This window comes from Cynocephalus volans, chromosome 3 (genome assembly GCF_027409185.1).
Source record: "Cynocephalus volans isolate mCynVol1 chromosome 3, mCynVol1.pri, whole genome shotgun sequence".
Classification (NCBI taxonomy): domain Eukaryota; kingdom Metazoa; phylum Chordata; class Mammalia; order Dermoptera; family Cynocephalidae; genus Cynocephalus; species Cynocephalus volans.
The window spans coordinates 149,303,910-149,319,498 of record NC_084462.1 but is presented as its reverse complement, the minus strand read 5'-3'; the positions used below and the strand labels follow the sequence as shown (position 1 = coordinate 149,319,498).

Sequence of the window (15,589 nt, the reverse complement as noted above, 5' to 3'; positions counted from 1 at the left end):
GACGAGCTGGTCATGGAGGAGGAGCGGAGCTTCTCGGATATCTGCGGCGGCCGCCTGTCCCTGCAGTGCCGCTACTACTCCCCGTCTTGCCGGGAATTCTGCCTCAGCTCCCCTCGGCTCTCGTTTCGCTCGCTCACCGCCGTCACCTGCACCGTGTGGCTGGCGGCCTACGGACTCTTCACCCTCTGTGAGGTAATGGCTGGTCGGCCCCGTCCCGCGCTCGGAAGCGGGGGCTTGTCTTCGTGAGGGCCTTTGGGGTCTTTGGTTGAGCCCTGACCTCTCGTCAGACCCCCTCCGACAGTCGTAGGGTCGAAGGGTGGGAACTCTCTGGTTCTGGGGGCGCCGTCATTCTGCTGCTGGACAGCTCTTTTCCTGAAGTTTAGTGAAGTTCTTGCTCCCGTACGTTCTCCCTCCCCATGGGTCGTTGCTTTGCTCTGTGCATCCACCCAGCAGACATCTAGTTCTTGCAGGACAGCCTAAAACTTTTCCCACGTGCTCTCTGTAGTACATGCTCATAGTTACTTCATCCCAAGAGTTCAGAGAACTGTCAAATGGATCGTACTCATTATCCATCACTTTTACTAAGGTATCACTGCTAGCAATATCTTATAGTTTTCCAGAAGCTGTCTTTGCTTCCACCTGTGTAGGGGTGTGTGTGTGTGTATCTGTCTGTATAGATACGAGCGTTCTTCAAAAAGTTCGTGGAAAGATTTGTTCTTTCAATTCTATTTTTCCACGAACTTTTTGAAGTACCCTCATATAGTATTATAGTTCTTCCTAATCTGTTTTTTTTTTTTTTTTTTTTTTTTAAGATTACCGGTAAGGGGATCTTAACCCTTGACTTGGTGTTGTCAGCACCACGCTCAGCCAGTGAGCGAGCCGGCCATCCGTATATGGGATCCGAACCCGGGGCCTTGGTGTTATCAGCACCGCACTCTCCCGAGTGAGCCACGGGCCGGCCCCTAATCTGTTTTTCAAGGCAATTTAACCCACTCTCCTCCCAACCCCTTCCCCAATTTCAAGTATTTTCTTAAAAATTATGAAATTTGGACATGCGTGGTTTCTATGCTCAATTTCCAGACTCATTCCTATTTTCTCTGAACCTCAGTTTTCAAAACTCTAAAATGGAATTTATATCTGCCATACCAGTTTCACAGTATTGTGAGGGTGAAATGCAGTAACTTTGTGACAGCCCTCAAATAAAAAGAATCATTCCAATTACCCTTTTCAGAATGAGTTCTAGTTTCATATGTAGTGCCCTGAATTGAATATATTATTCCAGAAGGGATCTGACCAGAGCTAGGTATAGCAGGGCTCTTTATTTCTGTAATTTGGATATTGTTTACATTACTGCATCCCATTAGCTTTTTTGTCATCAAAGCATATTTCAGAGCATGGTAATTTAGCATAGAAATATGCAGAGTTAAGATTGCCCTAATCTGTACCAAATTATATCTAAAAGTTTGTTCATAAATCAGTTGAAATGATTATTAAGTTTACTTGACAGCCCCCCAATTTAATTTACAATATAGTCGAATTTTAATACTAGCCTAAGTTCTAGTCATATATATGGTTATGTGAGGAGAAGGGAACAGATATGTATTAAATGCCCAGTGAGGGGCCGGCCCGTGGCTCACTCGGGAGAGTGTGGTGCTGAGAACACCAAGGCCCCGGGTTCGGATCCCATATAGGGATGGCCGGTTAGCTCGCTGGCTGAGCGTGGTGCTGACAACACCAAGTCAAGGGTTAAGATTCCCTTACCGGTCATCTTTTAGGGAGAAAAAAAAAAAAAAATTAAATGCCCAGTGAGTGCCAGGTGCTTTACTGAATTCCTTACTTCAACCTTAGAAGAAAACCAAGGCTCAGAAAGATTAATAACTTATCCAAAGTCCCGAAGCTAATAAGTAGAAGATCTGGGCTTCAAACCCAGAGGTGTCTGACTCTGAAACCCTTTCTTTTTTATTATACCATAAAATAGCTGATCGTAGGAAAATTTTCAAATAGAAGTTTGGTTTTTTTTGCCAGCTCCCTCTGTACTCATCTCTCTCATCCTGGTGTACCCCACTTGCCCCCATCAAGTGCTCAGGACTCAGTGTTCTCATCTTCCTTTAAACTCCACTGCAGTACTTCCTAAGCGCTCTGTACCAAAATTACTTATCTTTCCTCCTCATCAGAACTATTCATGAGTGTAATGAATATATGGAGTGAGAAGAAATCTGATTAAAGGAATTCATTCAAACGTGGCTTAACCCTAACCCAAATGAATATTGAATTGTTAGAATTCCAGACAGAAAAATGAAATAGAAAAAAGGTAGGTAGCAATGAAGTTTTGGCCAGGGATTACCTTATTGGAAGGTTGACATGGGTCAAATCCCTAAGTACTTACTGCTCTAAATCTCTTCATTCTTTCCTGTTTTTGAATTCACAGTTCCATTAAAGTTCCAAGTTTTTACCTTATTTATTCCAACTTGGGATGTTCTTTTCCTTTCCTTTTCTTTTTTTAAAAGATGACCAGTAAGGGGATCTTAACCCTTGACTTGGTGTTGTCAGCACCACGCTCTCCCAAGTGAGCCACAGGCTGACCCCTTCCCCTTTCCTTTTCAATTAAGTATATCCATCAGTAACTACCACCTCCTCTGCACCAATTAAATCCTTCTTCTGGAAGTCATTGGATATTCCTGTGTGCTTTAATATCTCTCTTTTTATCCTTCCTTTGGCACTTATAATCAGCATCATAGTATTCTTCAGAATATTTCCTATCAATCTTGCCTCTAATCTGTAAGGGCCAGGACTGAGTTTTATTCCTCTCCATTTTTCCATAAAGCTTATTCAGTTCAGACTGTGTACAAGATCCTGTACTATACCAGGCAGTTACTTAACTCAAAGTGTATCTTTCTGGATTGTCAGAGACCCAGCACTGAATCCTCCATTCATCAATAAACAAATAATTATCTAGCAAGAGGTCAGCAAACTTTTTTCTTTAGAAGGCAAAATAGTAAATGGTTTAGGTTTTGTGGGTCTCTGCCACATATTTTTTTTCTTTCATTTTACAACTTTGTAAAAAATTTAAAAATCATTCATTGCTTTAGATAGGCCAGACAAAAAGACCGCCGGCCCAAATAGTTGGCAGATCCCTGATTTAACGCTTACTGTGTGTTTTGAATAAAGAAGTGGAAAGGTACTGTCAAAGAAGACCAGAGCCAGTCAGTAGTTAACGTAAAACAGATTTTATTCAGGAACTTACTACAATAGGGAAAAAGAGACTTCAATATAGATCTGGCCTCAATTATGAATTTATAGTCAAGGAGCAGGGTAGGGGTCAGTAGATGGAAAATTATCAAAACGAAACATCAGGGGCAAGGTAGGATTCTGGCTAAACTGACTTGATAGAATTCTTGCTGAAGGCAGCCAGGGTGATCAAGGGTGAAAGTTCTCTCAAAACTGACTCAGCAAGATTCTTGCTTCAACTGGGCAATGCAGGCCCAGCAGGGATAGAGCCCAATGTCGGGGCCTAGAGGGCTTAAAGGAGCCTGACTAGAGTTAGGTCAAGGAGAGCATCTTGTCAGTACAAAGAATAATAATACACTTCTTGCCCTCCAGGAATGTAGTACAAAAGAACTGAGTTTCTTTGAATTCTAGGTCATCAATGACCTTTTCCTGTGCCAGCCTTCTAAACAATAGCTTCTGGGAAAAAAAGAAAAAAACAATGCCACATGAAAGAAACACACCAGTAGAAAACCACATTTTCAACTTCAGAAATGTTAAAAGATTTTGAATTTGTCTTAGAATCAAAGGAATAGGGGCCGGCCTGTGGCTCACTCGGGAGAGTGTGGTGCTGATAACACCAAGGCCACGGGTTCGGATCCCATATAGGGATGGCCGGTTTGCTCAATGGGTGAGCGTGGTGCTGACAACACCAAGTCAAGGGTTAAGATCCCCTTACCGGTCATCTTTTTTTTAAAAAAAAAAAAAAAAGAATCAAAGTAATAAATAACAGCTATATGGCTGGCCAGATAGCTCAGTTGGTTAGTGTGGTTTTACAGTATCATGGTTAAGGGTTCAGATCCCTGTACCAGCCAGCCGCCAAAAAGAAAATGAAGAATAATAGCTACCATTTTTTGAGCCCTTAACACATCACTTAGTCACAGTATTCCAGAACAACTAAAAGAGCCTTAAAAGAGCCTTAAATGAGAAGGACCTTTACTGTTTAAGGAAGTAAGTTATGAGGAAGATTTTTTTTTTTTTTTTTTGGCTCTGGCTAGTACCAGGATCCAAACCCTTGATCCTGGTGTTATCTCTGGCTCTTTTCATCTTACTGCTCTTACACCTCAGAATACTCTACTTATCCTGAGCCTAGCTTTCCACTTGGTCTGGCAGAGGCCATAGTAGTTCTAGGCATCTAAATCTCAAGATAAAGGGAACATCTCTTCCTTAGATCTCTTTTTAAAAATAGACAGTTTTCCAGAAGCACCTCCAGCAGACCTCCCCTCACAACTCATCAGCCAGGGTTGTGTAACATGCCCATTTCTAAACCAATCATTGACGGAGTGGGAACCAATCATGGTTCACTCCAAGTTCCATTAGGAAGGATGAGTGGCTGTTTATTAGGTGAGGAGCAGTATCTGCTATGCTGTGCTAAGCACTTTACAATTGTTCAGTCTGTGATATACTATATTCTGCTGAGGGAGCACGAGAAGAAAAGTCTGGGTCCTTAGTTGCAATTTTGGAAGAAAAATTTCTGAGATTGGTGTGATGATGGACATTTTGCTGATGGAGGTTCTCTCCAGACCTATCCATTTGCAGTCTGGATCTATTATAGCACTTCACAATCCAAATAAAAGTGATTTCCTCTTCCTCCATGCATGTTTCCCTCATCTGTTCAACTCACAGGAGAACAAAGGCTTTTCTTCCTCATTGCCTAGAGCTGACTTGTTACACAGCATGGATGCATGTGGAGGACCACTTGGTAATCTTACCGCCCGTGTCTGGCTCTCTCTTCAGAACAGCATGATTCTCTCTGCTGCCATCTTCATCACCCTCTTAGGCCTGCTTGGTTACCTCCATTTTGTGAAGATTGATCAGGAGACTCTGTTAATCATTGATTCCCTTGGCATCCAGATGACTTCATCCTATGCTTCAGGCAAAGAAAGCACCACCTTCATAGAGATGGGCAAGGTCAAGGATGTTGTCATTAATGAGGCTATTTACATGGTAAGTATTAAAGAATAAGTATTACCTCTCTGGAGGAGGTAGCCAGCCCATGGGGTGTTCCTGGATCTAAAGTGAGTCTTAATACCTAAAGTATTTGATGTCATAGAACTAAACTTGAGGACCATCTGTTCTGGTACTTGTAGTGTTTCCTTTTTGGCTGGCATGTCTATAACCATAAAAGTGAAACTTATATTGAAAAGATAATTCCCTTTATTTTTAAAGAGATGTGGCAGGTTTTCATGGATAGGGAGTCAGCATTTCAACTTTATCTTCTAGCCCAGTCTCAAAATCATCTGATTTTTTTTTTTTTTTGTCTTTTTTCATTTAAAGAATGAGAATATACTTCTCCCCCACTTCAAAAGCTATCAGGTGTTCTACTACTTATAGATAACCACTTATGAAAAAGAACACAAAGTGAATTTCACTTAGATCTCTGCTATTTGGTTTATTTTCTTACAGCAGAAGGTGATTTACTACCTCTGCATTTTATTGAAGGATCCAGTGGAACCACTTGGGATATCCGAGGTAGTACCTGTCTTCCAGGTAAGCACAAAATGCTTTTTCCTTTCTCTAGAGAAATTCTCTGCCACTTATGTTCAGTAGGAATGTAAACTTCTGTTGTTAGAGTATTGGAAGATACCTGACAGCTGTTTTTAGTGAGAATAAGGATTTTAGTTATTTCAGAAGTTCCTTTCTAAGGCGAATATAGACTTTCAAAGATATTATGAGCTCATGCAAATTTTGGAGAAGAAAATAGTCAAACATGTACCAATTTCTGCCTACAAATCACCTTTCATCTCCTTTGACTCTGTCAGTCTACCAATGTACAATTTTTTATGTAGAAGTTATTGACCTACATGTACTGTTATACACTATTTTATGTCTTGCTTTTTAAATAATTAAATATGCATATTTTCTAAAAAGGCCATTATACTTATTGTTTTAAATAATTATATTGCATTCTATCATATTGCATTCCTTTGTATTGAAATATCAGTTTATTTAGCGACTCTATTGTTAGCTTTTTAAAATCATGTCCAAGTTATTTTTTGTTTTGCTCTTAGAAAAAACCCACATTTGCCAACATGATTGTAACAAATTACTTTATAGGTAAATATGTGTGTATGTATTTATGTATACAGTTAACCCTGCCTCACTGCCCTTCCTTTTTCACAAAGGATTTAAGACAGCTGAGCTAAAGAAAAGTTCTTTTGCATTATAGTTCAAAATTATTTTATGAAAGCATATGACTAGTTTTATAGATTTTTATAGTATTTGAGATTGGGCTTAGGAGATTGGACAGCTTTACCATACTTTTGGGGCGTTGTACTTATTTTTCTACAGTCTTGGCTAATAGTGGATTTAGCTATTTTTTAGTTTCATATAAAGACATTTTATTTTATTTTATTTTATTTTGGCGGCTGGCCTGGTACGGGGATCTGAACCCTTGACCTTGGTGTTACAACACTGCTTAATTAACTGAGCCAACTGGCCAGCTGATAAAGGCATTTTAAAGTTATTAAATTTGTATCTCTTTAAATGATAGACTTTCCACATTTATCAGCATTACCTATCAGTATTTCCTCTAATTTTAAACTATCCTCTTTTAACAGTCAAGTAGAATCTAGATATTGATTACGTGTTTGTAACAATTCTTTATATATTTTAAAAAATTCTTTATATATTTTGGGTAGCAAACTCTTATTAAATACACTTTCCACACATCTTTATTTTCCCCATTCTGTGGTTTTTCTTTTAATTTTGGTTGTGTTACATTTCCCTGTACAAAACATTTTTCAATATTTATATATTAAACTGCCCTTCTTGTCTCTGAAGACCATTTCACAAACTTGTGACACTTCTCAAGAGGGTCCGTCCTTGTTATTCCCCTTGCATGCTCTTAGAGATGGAGGTCATGAAATGTAGACAAGTTAAAAAGCTTTTGATCATCCACCTCACACAATTTACAAGCTGGGATGTGGGCCTAGTTGGGATTCTTCTCAGCAAGGTGCTCTGAAGCCTGAACTTCCTGCCTCTCTGAGCTCACACCTGCACCATTTAGATCCCTTGATGTGAGTGAAAGATTGAGGTTGCATGTGGATGCAGCACCCTGACCACTGTTACACTCACCTTGACTCTGCATTTCTCCCCTTTGGAATTCAGAGTGCCAAGCCCCGGCTGGACTGCTTGATTGAAGTATACAGGAGCTGCCAGGAGATCCTGGCACACCAGAAAGACACATCAACAAGCCCATGAGCCCCAGCGTTCAGAAGGCCAGTATTATCTTCCATGAGAGATGACTCCTAAGCCATAGTTGCTGGTTTATTTTCTGTATTCTAAATCATTGGGTGGACACAGTCCTAGGAACCAGTATGGATGGAGTGGATCTCAGAGCTATAGAGCAGGTGACTAGAAATCTAACTCAGAATATTTCTGTGTATTACAGTGTTCCCCTTGTAAGGTTTTGCCTACTTTACTGAGGGGAGATTAAGAATTTTGACACAAAATGTCAAAAGTAATATCGGCGAAGGTACATTGTGAAATTCCTAAGCACATTAAAGTTTATTTTGTGTTGACATTTGTGGAGCAAGACAATGAGAAACTGACATCAGATCTCTTGGGAAAGGTATAATAATTTCCAACTGCATAGTACTCCTATATATAAAGTTAAGAAAAAAAAAAGTCTAGCCCTTCAGTTAGCAGGAAGAAATATCCTACAAAAGATTAGTCTCTGTCTCCCTTGCTCCTGTGTTCTGTACAGGGTTAATTTATGATAATTCTTAATAAACAGATCTCCTTCCAAAGCATATACAATAACTGCATGGTTCACAGATAGCTGCTTTTTATTGACAAACACGATCATGGCATTTCAGTCATGGGTATCAAACACAATACTTTTATGTTACTCAGCATTTTCTGTCATTTCAAAAGCTGCTTTTACCAAGAGGGATGAGACAAAATGCCAGACAGAAATTTGGCTTTGGTTTCCAGACATGAGACTCACATGTTAAAGAAGGTAAATAAGCAAATTATAGAAGCCTTTGTTTCTAAGGCAGTTTTTTCTGTATAAAATTAATAAACTAAGGGAGGATTCCTGGAGGATTAGGAAGAAGGAGAGAAGGTGGAGGAAACAGTTTGAACCCCAAATCCAGGATGAACACAGCTCCACTCTTGCTCACTCTCTTTCAAATACTAATATTTTTGATATCTCTGGCTAGATAATATTATCCTTATTGGCCTTAGAGACACTGATGATATTATAAAACCAGAGCTATAGTCTCTGCCTTTTACATCAGCCCTAGAGGGCTTATCCAGGAGTATGGTACATGTGACATGTGACTTATTCGAGGTAGTAATGTCTCAGCTAGGTCCCCAAATCCTGGGGTGAAAGGCCGGAATAGAAATGGCTGTAAAACTGCCTACCTTGCAAACTCAAGTTCACTTTAAAAAGGCAGAAATTCTGATGTGCTTTTTAGTCCTGCTTGTCAGTTTAAAGGGTAAAAGGGGAAACTTATAGCAGCTGAGGTGTTCAGATAAACTAGAACCAGCCTTGCAGTTTTTGCTGTGTGTGCCCCCACCCCCCAACACACACATTGTTGGGGTTAAAGGCTTGGTTCTTGGATGCTACTGTTAAACCCATACAGGTTTCAGAACTTTAAGACAAATGGTAAGGCTGCCTTAGAGTTATGAAATAAAACTCAGTCTCTCAGATGTTGGAAAGTCAGAGTATGAACTCTTTCGTTTTTTTTTGTTTTTTTGTTTTATTTTCGGTTAGAGGAGGGTGTAGACAAAGATCATCTCCTCTGCACTCAACTAGAAGGTCTAGGTTGAACGGGATCATGGTGTTATCAGGAAGGCAAAAGGCAAAAGAACCTTTCTGCTCTTAGGCTAAGGCAAATTTCATATTCGTGCCTTCTGCCCTCCAACTCATTCCCAGTGGAAGTTCACCAGATGTCTCAAGCACTTCCAGGCCCATGAGCCTGGGGGGTCTTCTGTGTTCCTGACTCATCTTTGGTGGCCTCAAAGAGCAACAAAAAGCAGGGTGCATTTGCTTGGTCTTTCAAAGAGTAGGGAAACAAACGACGACCACCTCGTCCTACAGTAGTGAGCACAGCCTTCACTGAGCCCTGTCCAGTCGTTAAAATGAGACAGGGAGAGGTCAGATTGGACCTGCCCCCCGCCTCTGCCCTTGCTTGGACAGTATGTGGTACTGGGTTTGGCTTCCAGTCCAGTGTGAGAGAAAAGAGCTTGAAACTTTGCAGGGATAGCGTGCTGTCCTGCAAAGATAGGAGCTGCTGCCTCAGAAGTGGCACCACAAATGTCTGTTCACCAATAAAGGGGAACAGTGAGTCTATTTCTTTTTCTCCAGCTCTGCCAACACCTTTCCCACTTGGGAAAGGAAGTCCAGTTTTAATGAGTTCTAGGCTTTTTCAGAGTTCAGGTGAATTGGAAATTTTAGTCCTATTCTGTTCAGGGATGCTCAGAAAACTTCAAGTATAAATCCTCACATAAGGGCCATATAGAATATAAAAAATATTTACTTATCTGAGAGTATCAGTGCAGAAAGCCCCCACTTACAGCACTGATGCCCTCAGTTATAGGACCATCCCTGTCTATGTCTAGAATCAGGTAGCGTCCAGAGTCAGTGTCTTGTGAAAAAAGAGTAAGTGGTTTTTACACTGAGTCTGGATTTTTAAAAGTTGGACCCTGAAACATTGTAAGGCACCTAGAGTGTAAAGTCTTCACAGACACTGAAATACACATTTCACAGAACAAATGGGGTCGGGGGGGGCTGTTAGACCCGTCACAGTAGTATCATACCCCAGGATATGTATCTCTAATCCCAGAGACACCAGTGGTGGTGGGGAAAGGGGTAGAAGAAATATTCATAGCAATGTTGGTCCTTTGCTAGCACAGGGAACCGAAGCAAAGAGCTGCCGTCCGTCTAGTTCCCATGGCTGGTGGGCTGCTGGTGGGTGAGTGGATGGGTTCACAGCTGCTGAGCAATAGTTCATGTAGCTGGCCATGAGGAAGGTGGCTTCTGCAATCTAAGGAGAGGTCAGAGAAGCACAGGAATTGAACTAGCCTTAGCTTGAATTCTGGCTTTCACACTTAGTAGCTGTTATATTGGGTACATAACTGTCCTGTGCTTCAGTTTATCTTATAAAATGCCCACCTGGAAGAGAATATGTAGAGGGGATCATTACTGTGAGGTTCAGAGGACTAGTGAAATGGGCATCTTTTAGTCTGGAGCTCCTCTGATATGCACGGAACCCTCCTGAGAAAAGGAAGACCAACATTCTACTCTGGTTATTTCTACCACCTAGGAAAGGGGCTTTTTTGGGGAAGACGTCTGTATATCCCCTCTTTTGGCAGCGGTGGTGTTAAAAAGAGGAAGAGGTTTGGCAAAATGCAACTTTAGGATTAAAAGTGGAGAATAATAGGGTTTCCAGTCATTCCCAGAAGGTAGTCAGGAACAGTAAATCAGAACTGAGGTTTCTAAGCCTTTGTAATTACTATTTTTGGTGTTCAACATTGCCTGTACTGGGGCCGGCCCGTGGCTCACTCGGGAGAGTGTGGTGCTGATAACACCAAGGCCCCGGGTTCGGATCCCATATACGGATGGCCGGTTCGCTCACTGGCTGAGCGTGGTGCTGACAACACCAAGTCGAGGGTTAAGATCCCCTTACCGGTCATCTTTTTAAAAAAAAAAAAAAAAAAAAAAAAAACATTGCCTGTACTGAGTAGGAACGAAGCCCTCAAAGCAAAAGAGATCTATCTTTTTGTTGTCTTCAAGACCACAAGGAAGGGGGAGCAATGTGGAGACTGTCCCACTTTGTGGCTAATGGGGGGGGCAGTAGAACCCAGGAATAAGGTGACAGCACCATAAAGAGGAAGCTGCCCTGCCTGGGGCCTGCTGCAAGGAAAAGAGCAGGCAGGCACTGACTCAGGCCTGCATGGTGCTGGGGCTTGAGAGAATTAAAAGAGATAAAGCGAAGAGCACAGCAGTAGCTAAACCAGAGTTAGTTCCCTCCCGACTAGCCCCTCTACCTGCCCCCTCAACAGTGACACAGAGACGCAACTCTACCTGAACCCTTTGGAATAATGATTACTGACAAGGCCAAAAGTTGTATTTGGGGCAAGGCCCTTCTAGAGTATGAGTATAATCCCAGTGTCCTCTCTAAGCTCCAAACCCACCACATCATACCAGATCAGAGCAAAATGTTTTAGCAACTGTCAGACCCACCTTGGGAGCAGCCATCCGGAAGATCAACTTCTCAATGTGGCCTCTTCCAGAGCTCTGGTCTGGAATGGATCTAATCACAAGCATGAAGTCATCCCTGCAGCCACCAAAGGTCATCAATGAAGAGTAGGGGTAAGTGACGTGCACTTGCTGTGGAAAGGAGCCAGTTAGTTCTGGGGAAACTTTCCACCTGTCTCCTGAGCTAGGTACAAGCATCCCCTGTCTCCAAAGTGATCATAATTTAGAAATCTACATCTTGAATATCTACAAGCTGTGTCTAGACTAGAGGACAGCAGTGGATGAGGGGAGGGGAACCATAGTCACTTAGCTCAGGCCTTTGAGTCCAGAAAGGAGAAGAAAAGACAATGTTCAGGAGGAGGAGGGGTCAGGGAGCCAGCCCTCATCCTTCCGTACCATGGTGCTGTGGTCCAGGATGCTGATGCCATCCTCATTCACAGCAATCCACACCAGAGTGTTCTCCTTGGAAGACAGCTGGGCAGGCTGAGGAAACAGAAAAATCCCATCAGCAAGAGATTCTGAACTGTAAGGACTTTCTGAGGAAGAAGGTATGTCCAGGGATCTGCTGGGCGTGATTTCCAACCATCTCATCTTGGAAAACATGGAAGGTGGTATTTGTACAGCCTAAGGAGTAAACAGTCAAGGCTGCTTGTGGTGGGAGGTGTCTTGGGGCTCTGGCCACCTACTAACAATCTCAAGGAGGGGAGGGGATCACTATCTTGTACCTAGAACCCATCCTGCACAGTACACTGGATGGAAAGCTTTGTGCTGCAGAATAGAGGCCAGTCTTGGCTGCTGTGTTATGGGCATGGGGAGCAGGCTGTTTTCTCCTAGCTCTCGGAAACACGGTATTCCACCCACAGTCTCTCTCGGCTGAAGTGTATCTTGCTTCAACCAGTTTCCCAGGAACTGTAAAAGTAGGAAAGCAAGAATGCAACCTTATGTGCTTTAGGCCCTTCCACTGAGAAAGTGACTTTGATAGACATTTCCTGGAATTCTCATTGCCTGTGCTGCAGTAAGTTAATCCAGAAGATCTCCTATCTCTCCTACCCAAAAGACTGGGGAGAAAGATGGACATATCATGTTTTTCAGAAGCTTTTCCCAACCTCGCAGACTAAGTGAGTCCCCATTACATGCCTTTATAGCACTCCTGTACTTTTCCTTCATAGCACTTGTGACAGCTTGTAAAAAAAAATTATATATTTATCTATATACAGAGAGAATGAGTATGTATGTAATTATTTGATTAATGTGTATCTCCCCCACTAGATGGGAAGCTTCATGAAGGCAAAGACTGTCTGATAACTTCAAACAACTAGCACTAGATATAGTAGGAGGTTAACAACTATTTGTTGAATGAATGAGTGAATGTCCATTTTCTGATCTGTAACTTCAGTGAAAAGGATCACAGTCCAGCTTTGAGAACAGGATAATGTCTGTGATTATCTACAAAGTTCATTCATACCAAATACTGGTGAGGAAAAGTTCCAACTGAAATTACTGTTGGCCACCTGGCTTTCATGCAGAGGTGAAATTAGCTGTTGCCTGGGTAGTTTGATTCCCTTGTGTACCTCTAGACCAGTAGAGGTGTGTTTGTTTAGGTTATACATCATTCTGTCTTTCAAACTTTCTTAAAAATGAAAGCACTGTTGAGAAAGATATTATATATCAAGTCTGAATCCTTGTGTGTGAATTAGTTGATCCTATCTTTTCCTTCAGGGATAGCTTAGAGCATAGAGCATGCATCTTTTTTTTTTTTTTGGCAGTGGCCTGTATGGGGCTCCAACCCTTGACCTTAGTGTTACAACACCATGCTCCAAACAACTTAGATTACCGGCCAGCAGGGGTAGCATTAAGAAGTCAAAAAAGGAAAGATGAAGATGAGCTTTGAATCATAACTCTGCTCAGGACCATGGGAAGCTGCAGTAGGCCAGAAATGGATGGAGAGATAGTGGAGTTGCTATTGTGGAGGTGGGGGTTGCAGACTAGACTGGCTCAAACACAACCAGGTGGGGACCGCAGCTCCAGCAGAAACCTACTCAGAGCATTCCTGAGGGTGCGGGGTACTCCTTCCCCTGGCACCTACCTGAGCAGCAAAGAGCTTAGCACCAAAGAAAGGCCATTTCCGGGCTACAGTCAGGTAGATGCGGATGCACTCGGGAGGGGAGCAGCCTTGTAGTGCTGCCCACTTTGTGGTCAGCATATCTGCCAGGTGCCTGGTTTGGGCAGATGGAGAGAAATGGTGCCAGTGAAGTGCCAACGTGTTTTCATTACAGCTTTTTTTTTTTTTTTTTTGGCAGCTGGCCAGTATGGGGAATCAAACCGTTGACCTTTGTGTTCCAAGGCCATGCTCTAACCAACTGAGCTAACCATCCAGCCCTATTGCAGCTCTGAGGCCCCCTCCCCACAGTGACTCCCTGTGAGGCCTTGCAGCCTACCTACCTCAGCTGTTCTGGGGGCGCCCCATGTCTGTAGTGCCTTGGGTAGAACCTGTCTAGGACCTGCTGGAGGAAATGCTGGGCCTTGGCAGGGGGTGTGCCCCCAGGGCCTGGCAGGATAGGCTTCTCCAAGTCCCCATATTCTACCTGTGTAGAAGCACATGAGACCAGTCAAGAATCTGGAGGTGGATAGGACCAGGTGGGTGCTGTGTTGGGAGGTGGAGTAAACCATTACTTTATTACTTTATTGGTGGGGTGTGAATGGATGTAAAAACACTTGCAAACAGACCCTTTAGTTCAAGTTCCACAGACACCAGAGAAACAACCTTAGGATCCCAAAATATTAGAGTTTGTCTAGACCATCTTTCTTGTTGCAGCTGAGGTAAAGTGTCTTACCTAAGGACACAGTTAATTAGTGGCAGATGAGGGAAAACAATGTGGAAATTCTGGCCTCCACTGCAAAAATATGGAGTACAGGATTGAGGATGTTACAGATCCTTGAGTACAACAGAGTGTTCCCAGTTCTTCCATTTACCAGCTTTGTGTCCCTGAACAAGTTACTTAAACTCTCTGTGCTTCAATTTCCTCATCTGTTAAGTACAAATGAGGACTACATGGACAATACATATAAAATGCTTAGCACAGGGCCTGCTATATTCATATTAGTGTTTATAAAGATCAACTATTATTAGTTGATTTTTACTCTTAGAGTTAGTTTATTATTACTCCTTTCTTTCCAGTATGTAGATCCAGACTCTTTCTTATGGGAACAATGAAGGTATACCAGATACCTTTGGCAAGACAGCCTCCTAAAAGTAGCAGGAAGGTCAAAGTCTGAATGTGTGTCCCTCTTCCTAATTCTACTTATGATGCTTGATGGCTTATAAAATTTTATCACATATATTATGAGATATACATTATCCAGGTATCATAGTACAGCCCTGTGGACAAGACAGGGAGGTACTTTTTTTTTCAGTATACAGAGAAGGAAACTAAAGTATAGACAAGTTCAGGTGTCTAGGACTCAAACCCAGGTCTCTGGATTCTAGGTCGAGCATTCTGCTTGTACCTGCAGTGAATGAGGAACTCTGCTGTGTAAGGTGTCAGCTACTCTCCGTACCGGCGATGGCAAGGCTGCCCTCTCCTGGCCACCACAGGATCCGCAAATTCCTGTGTTTTCAGCTGCCTTGTGCATTCCACCTGGGAATCCCAAACCTCCTGCTTCCTGAACAGAACATTACCTGAGCCATCAGAGCGGCCATCTCAAGAGCCAGTTCCTTGTTGACAGGAAACCTCCCTGCCACTATTTCTTCACTAGTTTGGGAGGCGAGGAGCAGCCGTTCTCTCTCCGTCTCCCCTTTGACTTGACTCCGAAAGTACAGCCTACAGGGAAGAGTGAGAAGAAGCCAGGACTCACCTGGGATCTCAAACAGGGATGAGGCTTTCTCTGGATCTGTTTATCTTGATTTCCCAAAAAATTACTCTTTTTATACCATTTGTGAACCTATTTTCTATTGCCTCCAGAAAGAAGTAAAAAAACAAATCCACTCTGACCAGGTCAGCTAAATTATAGCGCCTTGGGAGATCTGGGTTAAATCAGTAGTCATGTCCACTTGTCCTGGAAAATGTTATCAGAACACCATTTTTACTTAGAAGCAGATGTAATGGCACCAGAAAG

The 15,589-nt window shown here is 42.4% G+C and overlaps 2 protein-coding genes across 5 annotated transcripts in view; one reads left to right on the top strand and one right to left on the bottom strand.

Moving 5' to 3' along the window:
• Positions 1–8,015, top strand: PIGH (phosphatidylinositol glycan anchor biosynthesis class H). 2 transcript variants are annotated; one of them, XM_063089774.1, is made up of 4 exons: positions 1–192; positions 5,002–5,211; positions 5,674–5,754; positions 7,375–8,015. In XM_063089774.1, the coding sequence occupies exons 1-4, from the start codon at positions 13–15 to the stop codon at positions 7,465–7,467; spliced, it is 564 nt and encodes a 187-aa protein (XP_062945844.1). In that variant the 5' UTR covers positions 1–12; the 3' UTR covers positions 7,468–8,015. The 2 variants fall into 2 exon arrangements, with proteins under 2 accessions (XP_062945844.1, XP_062945843.1); XM_063089773.1 differs by having other exon boundaries at positions 5,671–5,754.
• Positions 8,016–8,079: 64 nt separating this feature from the next.
• Positions 8,080–15,589, bottom strand: part of PLEKHH1 (pleckstrin homology, MyTH4 and FERM domain containing H1) — a 50,695-nt gene continuing 43,185 nt past the window's right edge. For 2 of the 3 annotated variants that reach the window (XM_063089769.1, XM_063089770.1), the window contains 6 exons: positions 15,153–15,294; positions 13,916–14,058; positions 13,560–13,689; positions 11,870–11,956; positions 11,459–11,605; positions 8,080–10,259 (listed from right to left, as the gene is read on the bottom strand). In XM_063089769.1, coding sequence (XP_062945839.1) covers positions 10,098–10,259; positions 11,459–11,605; positions 11,870–11,956; positions 13,560–13,689; positions 13,916–14,058; positions 15,153–15,294 — 811 coding nt within the window. In that variant the 3' untranslated portion in view covers positions 8,080–10,097. Of the gene's footprint in view, positions 10,260–11,458; positions 11,606–11,869; positions 11,957–13,559; positions 13,690–13,915; positions 14,059–15,152; positions 15,295–15,589 lie in introns of those variants that run through there. The other variant, XM_063089772.1, reaches the window with a different exon arrangement.